Here is a 10,999-nt window from a genome sequence, read left to right as displayed (position 1 = left end):
CCAGTGTACTAATCTAAAAGATGTTCTTTGTACTTAAAAAAAAATTTTTTTTTTAAGACAGAGTTCTCTGTGTAATAACCCTGAAAGTCCTGGAACTTTCTTTGTAGACCAGGCTGGCCTCAAACTCACAGAGATTTGCCCGCCTCTGTTTCCTGAGCACCAGGATTAAAAGTGTGCACCATGCCTGCTTGGTGCTTTTGTGCTGTTTTTATATCATGCCTCTAAATTTGAAATAATTTAAAAACTGGGCCAAGTGTGTTGTCACACACTTGTAATCTCAGCACTTGGAGGGCAAAGCAAGATGAGCACCACCAGTTCAAGGTCAGCCTGGTCTACATAGCGAGTTCCAGGCTAGCAAAGGCTACAAACAATTGAAGATGGTGGCACATTCCTGTAATCCCAGGAGTCAGGTTGTGGAGGCAGGCAGATCAACAGTTCAAGGTCAGCCTCTGCTACATGAGATACTATCTTAAAAACAACAAATGACAACACAAAAACTTTAAAGTCACCCCTCAAAGGAAGCATAGCAGCCAGTATGAAGGCAGCCACATTGGCTAAATTCAGGTCAATGTGAGCATGGAAAAAAACCCCAAAAAAACAAAACCCAGCAATGAGACAAACAAACAAACAAACAAACAAACAAACAAACAAACAAAAAAGGCATGAGGAGCTGGGGAGACAGCTCAGTGGTTAAGAGCACTGTCTGCTCTTCCAGAGGACCCAGGTTCAATTCCCAGAACCCACATGACAGCTCACAACTGTCTGTAACTCTAGTTCCAGGGGAGTTGATTCCTGCTACTGGCCTCTACTAGAACCAAGGGGATGCATGTGGCGCACAGACATGTTTGCAGGCAAAACATCCGCACATGAGAAATAGAAACATCAAAAAACAAAAGAAAAAGGACATGAATTAATACTTAGGAACCTTTTTTAAAAGAGGGACAGTGTTTCTTAATGGCAAAGTGTTTAATAAAGGTAGAATGATAAATTCAGAAAGTCATGATTTTGCAGCCATAAATGGATCCCATTAAAATGGGCCATAATCCCTGTAAATTGGGAGGCTGAAGCAGAAGCATCAGAACTTTGAGGCCAGCTTGGGCAACTTGGCATGACTCCGTCATAAAACAAAATAAATGGATCAGGGCTGTCGGTGATTAGCAGAGCGTTTGTGCAGTATGTGTGAAGTTCTGCCAGGAAGCCCTAAGACTGCTGTCTGCCTACAGTCGCTGCGGTGAAACACCGGACCAAAAGCAAGTTGGAGAGGAAAGGGTTGATTTGGCTTATGCTTCCACATCTATAGTCTATCACTGGAGACGGGCAGGACAGGAACTCAAACAGCACAGGCACTTGGAGGCAGGAGCTGAGGCAGAGGCCATGGAGGGTGCTGCTCACTGGCTTGCTCCTCATGGCTTGCTCTGCCTGCTTTCTTAGAGAACCCAGGACCGCCAGCCCCGGAATGGTACCACCCACCATGGGCTGGGCCTCTCACATCAATCACGAATTAAGAAAAATGCCCGACAGCTGGATCTTGTGGCAGCATTTCCTCAATTGACTTTCAGATGACTCCAGCTTGTGTCAGGTTGACTTGAGACTAGGAAAAAAAGAAAAAGAATTCATTCATCAAGTGATGTTAGAACTGCTGCATAAACAGGTTGGGACATGGCACCTGTGGTTTAGAGAATTAGCCCACAGCTGACTTACTACTCCACGGGGAGCAAGGGGCCGTGATATGGGGGAGTCTGACTTTAACCTGACCAGGTAAGTGGCCGAATGTCACACACTTACTTCCAGAACAACCTGTATCTCCTGATGCTCTGCCGTTCCTGTCACCTCCCCTTTCTAAATGTGGGACAGTTAAAAGAAAACAAGCTGGAGTTATTTTAAAAAACGCTAGTGTGTCCAAAAAGAAAGAAACTGAAGGGGGTCAGGCAAAGTGCACAGCTCAGTGGTGGTCTGAGGTTTCACGTCCTTGTCTCTGTGCACAAGGAGGCGTCCACGTTTGTCAATGTGCAGGTGTGACGTAGATGTGCCACCTATAGGAAGGCCTGACGGCACCCACACACAGGTGTCGCACGCTTAAGCAAGGACTCATGTTTGCACAAGGCTCTCCGGACTCCTGGGTCCTGAACCCAGGACACTGTGGAGCAAACGGAGATCATTAAGCCAATGGACATGTGAGCCACATTCTTGCTTGGGCTGAGGCACCTGGGGACCTCCCCCTGGCCAAGTCCCATGCTGAGCAAGGGCTCCCGAGGAACCCCCTGAGGTGCCAGGTCAGGATGGCAGCCTGCCTCACAGGCTTCAGACTGCCAACATCAGCTCAGGAAAGAGAGGTCTCTATGATTCTCCATCCGGGGACCAACCTCAACCTGAAACAGATGGGCTGCTCACGGACCTCATCTGTACCTGTTTGTCCCAACCCACATCCTAGGCTTATCGAATCTTAGGTACCGTTCTGCATTCTTCACCCCAGCTCAGCTGCTAGCAAAGAATGTGGCTCAGTGTTTTTGGGATATGTGTCAACTTCTTTACAATCTCAAGGACCACAAGCATTTCACTCCCCTCTCTGTCCTGGTAGCAAGTCAAGAAGGGCTGAAATCGGCAATTTGGGTCGGCAGGCAAAGCTGCCTGCCTCCAGATCAGATAACCTGAATTCTGTCCTTCAGTTTCACAAGGTAGGAGAGAACAGACAAGTTCTCTGACATCCACAGAGGCACATGGCATGCCTGTACTCTTCTTTCACAGACAACACACACACACAAAACAAATGCATAAATATAACTCTTATTGTTGTTGTTGTTTCAAGACAGGGTTTCTCTGTGTAGCCGTGGTTGTCTTGGAACTTGCTCTGTAGACCCCGCCGGCCTCGGGAATCTGCCTGTCTCAGCTTCCCAAGTGCTGGGGTTAAAGGCAAGTGTTACCACTCCTGGCCCAAGACCAACCCAGGAGCGCCTGTCACCATGTGAAGATGATGCTCACAGGGACTTCTGAGGTGAGGGAGGCAGGATGAGCGTAGGTGAAAAGAAGGCCGGCACTGGCGTGGGCATATCCAGCATTTGCTTGCCTACAGGTGGCTGCAGGACCCCAGGCTGGCCGCAGGCAGCATCGCGAGGATGAAGAGACAGTGTGACCCTGACCGAAGGGTGTCCTTCCAGGGAAAAGCCCTTTGGGTCCCGCCGTCGGCCCGCCCGCTCGTAGCGCACCGGGGCAGAGCTCGGCGTGTACCCAGCGCTCCGGGGGCGGAGCCTGGGGCGGGGCTCGGAAGCGAGTCGGCCCCGCCCCCGAGGCCGCGTGGCCGTACGTCCCGGCTGTTGCGGATAAAGTTGTTTGAGGCGAGCCTGCTGCGGTCACGTGAGCGGAAGATGGCGGCCCCGGCGGGCGGCGGGGGCTCCGCGGTGTCGGTGCTGGCCCCAAACGGGCGGCGCCACACGGTGAAGGTGACGCCGAGCACCGTGCTGCTGCAGGTGCGGCCGCCGGCCCGGGTGGGGAACCGGCGGACGGGTGGACTGGCGGGAGGCCCGAGGCCGCCGAGCCGGGGCCCGCCCCTGCGGTTGCTCCCAGGGCTGCGGGGCGGGGCCGGTCCTGGGGGCGGGGCCTGAGGCAGCCAATGAGCGTCCTGCTCGCGGCCGGCCGCCCGCCCCGTCCTCTGGCGCTATTGCTCTCGGGCTGGGTCCCGGGGGCGGGGCGGGATGCTCAGAGGCGCGTTTCCTGAGCATGGTGGGCTCTGGGGACCCCACTAACAGGGTCGTGCCGGAATCTTCGATGCTTGCCCGAGCCCAGCCTCCGCGGTCACCGGGAAGAGCCGTGTCCCTGTGTGCTCAGCTCAGGGGCGTCCCTCCGGACACTAGCTCAGCCTGTGTTCCCGGAAGTGAATTTTGCTAAGTCACTCACTACTTTTGACTACTGCTGCTTGTGACCTCGTATGAATCACACCTGTCTATTGAACCTCGGTTGTTAGGTTGCAGAAGCGCCCAGGGTGGAGAGGGGAGCCCAGCTGAAATGAGGGTCTAGAATACCTAACCCCGCCCTGTGACCCTTTGGAAGGACCTGTTTGGAGCTGGGCTCGTGGAGAGGAGGTTCTGGTCATGCAGCAGCCGCGCAGGGTGGCCAGGGGCATACAGTAGTTCCTGTAATGCAGGTTCTGTGTGTGTGGAGAGAGGCCACCTAGAACCCAGTGCGTGGGGCCAGATTGGACAGGTTTGCTGTGCTGCAGTTGGGGGAATAAGTCAGAAAGTGGACAGTTCGGTCCGCAGGTTGCTTGGGCCTCTTAGCGGGCTGTTTGGTGCGTTGGCCTGTGTGCCTGCCAGATGAGTGCCCTGGCCCACGCAGGTTTCACTGTCCGTTCTTTCCCAGGTACTGGAGGACACATGCCGGCGGCAGGACTTCAACCCCAGCGAATACGATCTGAAGTGAGTGTGCTTCTCAGACCGTCCTGTCCATTCTCAGCACACACACACACACACACACACACACACTGTCTCTGCCTTGGAAGAGCCCTCTTGGGTAGTTTACAACAACAGAAGTTTATTCTTGCCCAGTTCTGGAGACAAAGTCCAAAATCCAGGAGTCAGTATGGCTGTACTTTTTTTTCTTAGATACAGAGTTTAGAGTTTCTCTGTGTAGCCTTGGGTCTCCTACCAGGCTGATCTCCTCTGCCTCTGGAGTGCTGGGATTCCAGGCCTGGGCCACCGCCGACCCAGTAGCAGTACACTTGAATTTTCTAGGGGAGAGCTTCTGGTTGGCAGGTGTTCCTTGTCACTGAAATCTCTGCCTTGAGAAGACACAGGTCACTGGGTTTAGGGTCCTCTGGTTAGGTCAGCATGACCTCATTTGATTTACTCCCTTAACTTACATTCATAAATACCTATACCAAATAAGGTCACGTTCATAGGTTTCAGGGGCAAGAACAGTGATGTGTCTTTTGGGGATGCTGTGGAACACACACTTGGAGTGGCCAGGCTATCCTGCCACAGATCTTGGTGCCAGCTGTAACCTGCCCATGGTCCACGTAGTGGTGTCTGGTTGGAGCAATGACTATAATTTGAGCCAGTTCCTTTACAACGCTGCATTTGCTTTGCCTCGTCTCTCTTTTCCATCCACTGACTGTCATTTGTTTAAGGAGTGCTCCCACCGCCCTGACTGCTGCCTGGCCATAAACAGCAGCTCTCCTTTCCACCCACTGCTCACCATTCTTGGGCCTGCCGTCCTGGTTTGCACTAGCATTTTCTGTGGTGGTTTGCCATTTTTGAACCTGTGTTGAGAGTTGGGATCAACAATATGTCATTCTCAGTTCTATTTCTCTCTCTTCTTTTTGTTTTGTGATACAGGGTCTCACTTTGTAGGCCTGGTTGGCCTGGAACTCATTGTGTAGATCAGGCTGGCTTTGAGCTCACAGAAATCCTCCTGAGAATTGGGATTAAAGGATGTGCCACCACTTCTGGCTCATTGTCAATTCTTCCAAAGACACTTGGGCTTCACATACAGGTCACCATCCGGAAAACTGTTATTTCCAGCAGTGTCTTACACTTCCAGCGCCAGGCTAGCCGCTTTGTATATTCAAAAGCAGTTGCCGTAGACCTTAGATTGGAACTTTACACACATGTATCTCTCTAGTTCTGTAGCTTCTGTTGTCCTCCAGCGGTCCTCAAGTGGCCTGTGCTTGTCTCCTAAGGATTGCAACTTTACATTTTCAGAGCTGTGGGCCGGAGCTTTTCATAGCTGTGCAAACTGTAGGGAGTTCTCCAGACCTAAGGAGGTCAGAATGAGAAGGGACAAGGCTAGGAAGGCTCCTGGTGGAGGCTGTGGCCCTTCCCTGGCTGAGTCCCCAGGTGATGGCGTTAAGGGAACTTCTCTCCCTTCTTGCCTGTTCTTCTCTTTCAAGGAGAAAATACGGGACTGGCTTCCAGAGTGGGATGCTAGGAACCAGCCACGGTCCCGTTCCTGCCTTTGTGTGGCCTGAACTGTGATTAAGCTCTCCAGTCTGGGCTAAGCTGTCTGGAGAGGACAAACATTTGGAGGCGGTTTCTAAGATATGCTTGAGCCTTCACTGACTTCCAGATCTCTTGGTCCTTTGATGCTTCTGGGAAACTGTATGTTTCAAGACCCTACAAGGCCTTGGAGTCTCCCAGCCCAGGATGCAAAGGAGGTTTCAGGCTTGCCTTGTCCTTCAAGGGAATCTGCATTGGCCTTTCGTTACTGATTGGGAGGCACTGAGCCCTCTTCAGCCCTTCCTACACTGTCCCCTCAGGACTCATACAGACATGTAATGGCCAGTTTGACTCTGTGTCTTTTCTGGTCTCACTGTGCATTTCTGTAAGGACATTGGGCTGAGCATGAACAGCTTTGACAGCTGGAATGACAGAGGATAGATAGCTCCTTGGTATTTTCTTTATATTGTATACACAAATTATGTATGGTACTACGCCAAGCATGCTTGTGGAGGTCAGGGAACAACATGCTGGAGTTGGTCCTCTTACCAGCTTGCTGCTACCCAGCATGTGGGGCTTATTCGTCAGGGTTTTACGAAGTCCAGGCTGGCCTGCTCTATGTAATCAACATGACCTTGAACTCTTGATCCTTCTGCATTACCACGAAAGAACTGGGAATACAGGCGTGAGCCACTGTGACAGGGTTGTGCAATACTGGTGATTGAACCCAGGCCTCAGGCTTGTTAGGCAACTACTCTACCAAGTGTGCCACGCTCCCGTGAGACAACTTCCTGAGGGTTGTTAGGCCAGTATCTGCTGCATTGTCTGCAGGGTCCACCCTTGCCTTTCACAGTGGCTTATCCTGTTATCTTCCTGTTCACAGCTCTGCCAGCCCTGTGCCCAGGTCCCTGGAGTCCAAGACTTTGCCTCTTGTTTCTGCAGGTCCTGACTTTCTGCTCTTGTAGCCAAGGCAACAGTAGGCATGGAGTTGTGTCTCAGGACAGTTACGGCTGTGTCTGTTCTGCAGGTTTCAGAGGACCGTGCTTGATCTCTCTCTCCAGTGGAGATTTGCCAACCTGCCTAACAATGCCAAGCTGGAGATGGTGCCTGTGTCCCGCAGCCGTGAGGGGCCTGAGAACATGGTAGGTGCAAGTTGTGAAGGCCCGTGCTGCTGCCGCTCTGTCCCGGCTGTGAAGCACAGTGCTGCTGCCGCTCTGTCCCGGCTGTGAAGCACAGTGCTGCTGCCGCTCTGTCCCGGCTGTGAAGGCCCGTGCTGCTGCCGCTCTGTCCCGGCTGTGAAGCACAGTGCTGCTGCCTCTCTGTCGCTGCTGGGGCTCTGGAACACTGGCCGGCTCTGCAGTGGGAGATGTGCTGGCGCTTTGCCCGCGGGCCTGAGAACGGATGGAGAGGTTGAAGCAGGATCCATTCTGCCTTTCTCCATGAAGCCAATTCAAGAGCTGAGTTTCCTACTTGAAGAACTCAGGCTGGGAGTGAAAAGTTTATATATATATATATATATATATTTTATTTTTATTTTTATTTTTATTTACACTGGTGTTTTGCCTGCACGTGTGTTGGAATTGGATGGGCCGGAACAGGAGTTACAGACACTTGCGAGCTGTGAGCTGTGAGCTGCCATGTGGGTGCTGGGAATTGAACCTGGGTCCTCTAGAAGAGCAGCCAGTGCTCTTAACTGTTGAGCCATCTCTCGGGCCCCTGCCTTTTTTATTATGTTTTGTGTTTGTGTTTTGATGGGATTTGTTGGTAACATTTCCCTACCAGCTGGATGTTTCTGGTCAGAGATCCTAAATTGCTGTGTGGACATGGCTGACAGACACTTGTTTCTCCCTAGAGAGCTTGCTATGCCTTGGCTTCAGCTTTGCCTACTTGCTAGCATGATCTAGAGAAATGGTTTTTAACCAGTGGGTCACGATCCCCTTGGGGGTGGGTAGACCCTTTCCCAGGGCTCACATATCAGATATCCTGCTTATCAGACATGTATATTAGGATTGGTAACGGTAGCAAAATTACAGTTACAAAGCAGCAGTGAAAGTCTTTTCCTTTGGGGCTGGGCCCAGCATGAGGAGCTGTACTGGGGCTGCAGCGTTAGGGAGGTTGAGAACCACTGCTGTAGGGATCAGGGGACTTTCTGCACCTTAGGTTGTAGCTCACATTCCTGTTGAAGATGCGGCTACTGGTAATAAACAGAAGCTGAGGGAATACCAGGTGTCCTCTGCTGTGCCATAAGCCTCCCTGCAGTTGGTGACGCCTTCCTAAGTGTTCCCGTCACATGGGATTCTGGGGCCTGGGTTTTCCAGAGAGGCTGCGCTGGTGCTGTCTGCAGCCTGTAGAGTGTAGAGTGGGCATGCCCATGCTTGATGGTGCAGCACTCCAGGGAGGCCCCTGGACATCCCTCCCCGCCTTACTCTGGGTCTCCCCACGAGGTGGCGAGGGTCTGGGTCTGCTGGGCAGTGCCCTTCTTCCTGTTCTCTCCAGGTTCGGATTGCGTTACAGCTGGACGATGGCTCCAGGTTGCAGGACACGTTCTGTTCCCGCCAGACCCTCTGGGAGCTTCTTAGCCACTTCGTACAGACCAGGTGAGCCATAGTGGGCAGATCCAGGCTCTTTCCCGCCCCCTCCTGGCAGAGGTCTGAAACCCACGCTGCATTCCTGGCCAGAGCCTGGGCTCTTTGGCTTTGGCAGTCCTGACTGAGAAGACTGACTAGAGAGCACACTGGGCGGTCAGCAGCTCAGCCTGCAGGCCCGCTGGAGTCCTTGGCCTCCGAGAAGAGCAAGGGCACACCGTTGTCTTGGTGGGAACCCAAAAGATCCCAAGGACAGATGAGCTGCAAAGGGAAGTGAGCTGTAGGAGGTAGCTCCCGGGCCTCTGTAAGATTTGTGTTTTGGGGATCCTGGATTGGAGTGAAAGGCTGCTCACTGCCCATTGCTGTGACACTGCTGTGCACAGAGGAGCCTCCCTGATATGCTTCTGTCTGCTCCTGTTGGTAAATAGTTTAAATGTTATTCCCAAGTGTGTAAAGTAGTGTTTCTTTTAAGTTTTTTTTGTGGGGTGGAAATCTGTCTACTTTTTTGGTCTTGTTTTTGGAGACAGGTTTCTCTGTGTAGACCTTGCTGTCCTGGACTCACCCTGTAGACCAGGCTGGCCTTGAACTCAGATATCTGCCTGCCTCTGCCTCTTGAGTGCTGAGACTATAGGAGTGCCCAGTGAGCACTGGATAGTCTTCCAGAGAACCCAGGTTCAATTCCCAGCACCCACGTGACAGCTCACAACTGTCTGTGTCTCCAGTTCCAGGAGAGCCAACACCCTCACACAGACATATAAGTGGGCAAACACCAATGCACATAAAAGAAAAACATGAGTGTATATATATATATATATATATAGTTTTAGAGAATGAGTTTAGGTCAGGTGTGAGCAGCCGTGTGGGTGAGGCCCATGTGATGGCTGTGAGTGTTGGGCAGGAACGCTAGGACGTGCTGGTGAGATCATAGACAGCTGGTTAGAAAGGGTCACTCAGGCTGTAGAGAGTTCAGTAGTGGGTACTTGTCAAGTGTGTATGACACCTGGAATGTACATGTGTGTGCACATACCCACGCCTATGCATGAGTGCAAGCCCGCATGCACATACACACACACACACATGCACAGTACATTCCGCTGGGCGTGGGTTATGTTCATAGTTCAGGATGCTGAGGCAGGAAGCTTGTGAGTTTGAAGCCAGTCTGGTCTACACAGTGAGTTACACACCTGCTTAGGCTATGTAGTGTGACCTTGTCTCCAAAAACAAGGGGGGAAGTAAGGCAGGTAGGTGGGGTGGCTGATGGTGGGCTAAGGTGAGGGAATTGTTGGGATGTAGGGGCACAGTAGCAGTGGGCACCTCGTGTGAGGCTCAGCCGCTGTTGGTCTCCAGGCCAGAGCACGTGCAGCTGAGTGGCCTCCTCCCCATGGCGGTTGTGGGTACTAACAGCCTGGGCTGGCACTTGCCTCTGGCTTGGCGTGCTCCTGCTGGCAGCTGCTGGGCTGCTCAAGGCTGGCTTCTGCATGGACAGAAGCAGCTCCACGTCCGTGGAGGGCAGAGAGCGGGTCGCTCTGCCTTCTGTGCTGACTCTCAGCACAGAGCAGGGCTGGCAAGGGGATGCCGCAGCCTGAGCCCAGCTGCAAGAGGACAGAATGGCCTTGCCTGAGAGGCTTGTGTAGTCCCAGCCAGTGAGCAAAAGACCCTTCCTAAGAGATGTTGTGAAATGTAGACTCTGGGGACAGAGATGATTCGCTGCCTTCGCAAGGAAGAGCAGGCAAGGGGACCTTGCCTGTGGGGGCAGAGCAGTGCCTTCAAGACCTGCTTGTGCTGGGATTCTCTTGCCAGAGTGTCATGGAAGAGTGGGGCTAGAACACACAGCCCTAGATGTGAGAGGTTCCAGGGTTACTGTGCAGGAAGGAGCTACAGACTTCATACTCAGTGCTGGAGCAAGCTTCCTCAAGAAGCATGAAGGGCAGGTGCAGCTAAGTAGCTGTGGGGGAATGTCAGGAGCCATGCAGGGCCCAGGGAAAGGGCCTCCGAGCCAAGGTGCTGGCCCTCGGTGTCCCACAGGCTCCGTGCACGATCAAGATCCCAGGCACGGGGGTTTGCTTCTTCTTTGCTGTCTTGTAGCACAGGGGAGTGAAGATGAAATGGCCCAGAGTATCTTGGGGCGTCTCCTGGGGAGGGGCTGAAAGAACTAGAAGAGGTGGAGAAAAACACTGGTGTCCGTCCGTGTGCCTCAGGGAGTGTTACTATGAAGTGCAGTTGGAGACACAGATAGCAGCGGGATCCAGAACTGTGCATCTCTGAGGTCAGTGCCTGGGCCCATGACAGTTGGCGTGTCTGCCCGTGAATATTACTGATGTTTCTGAAACACGGGAATTGGAGACAGAGCGATTTTTACCCAACTTTCCTTGATGGTGCTGGGCATGGAACCTAGGGCTTTGTGCCTGCTAGGTGTGTGCTCCACCATTGAGTTACATTCTTGGCCCTCTTTTTACTTTTTCCACTGTGTGTGTACCTTGAACTTGC

General features: G+C 52.5%; 1 protein-coding gene and 1 long non-coding RNA gene across 6 annotated transcripts in view; one reads left to right on the top strand and one right to left on the bottom strand.

Annotated features, from left to right (window-relative positions):
- Positions 1-947: 947 nt before the first annotated feature.
- On the bottom strand, positions 948-3,185 carry LOC132655074 (uncharacterized). Its single transcript, XR_009592648.1, has 2 exons — positions 2,783-3,185; positions 948-1,591 (listed from the first exon to the last, which is right to left on the bottom strand). It is a non-coding gene; the product is annotated as an uncharacterized LOC132655074 (long non-coding RNA).
- Positions 3,186-3,274: 89 nt separating this feature from the next.
- Aspscr1 (ASPSCR1 tether for SLC2A4, UBX domain containing) overlaps positions 3,275-10,999 on the top strand; it is a 35,196-nt gene continuing 27,471 nt past the window's right edge. The window contains exons 1-4 of one of the 5 annotated variants that reach the window (XM_060386237.1): positions 3,275-3,464; positions 4,354-4,409; positions 6,955-7,069; positions 8,424-8,524. In XM_060386237.1, coding sequence (XP_060242220.1) covers positions 3,363-3,464; positions 4,354-4,409; positions 6,955-7,069; positions 8,424-8,524 — 374 coding nt within the window. In that variant the 5' untranslated portion in view covers positions 3,275-3,362. Of the gene's footprint in view, positions 3,465-3,670; positions 3,921-3,959; positions 4,198-4,353; positions 4,410-6,954; positions 7,070-8,423; positions 8,525-10,999 lie in introns of those variants that run through there. The other 4 variants (XM_021637478.2, XM_021637479.2, XM_060386238.1 and 1 more) reach the window with 4 other exon arrangements.

Source organism: Meriones unguiculatus, chromosome 7 (genome assembly GCF_030254825.1).
Source record: "Meriones unguiculatus strain TT.TT164.6M chromosome 7, Bangor_MerUng_6.1, whole genome shotgun sequence".
Taxonomy (NCBI): Eukaryota; Metazoa; Chordata; class Mammalia; order Rodentia; family Muridae; genus Meriones; species Meriones unguiculatus.
The sequence above is the reverse complement of the archived record's forward strand: the minus strand, read 5'-3'. Positions and strand labels throughout refer to the sequence as shown.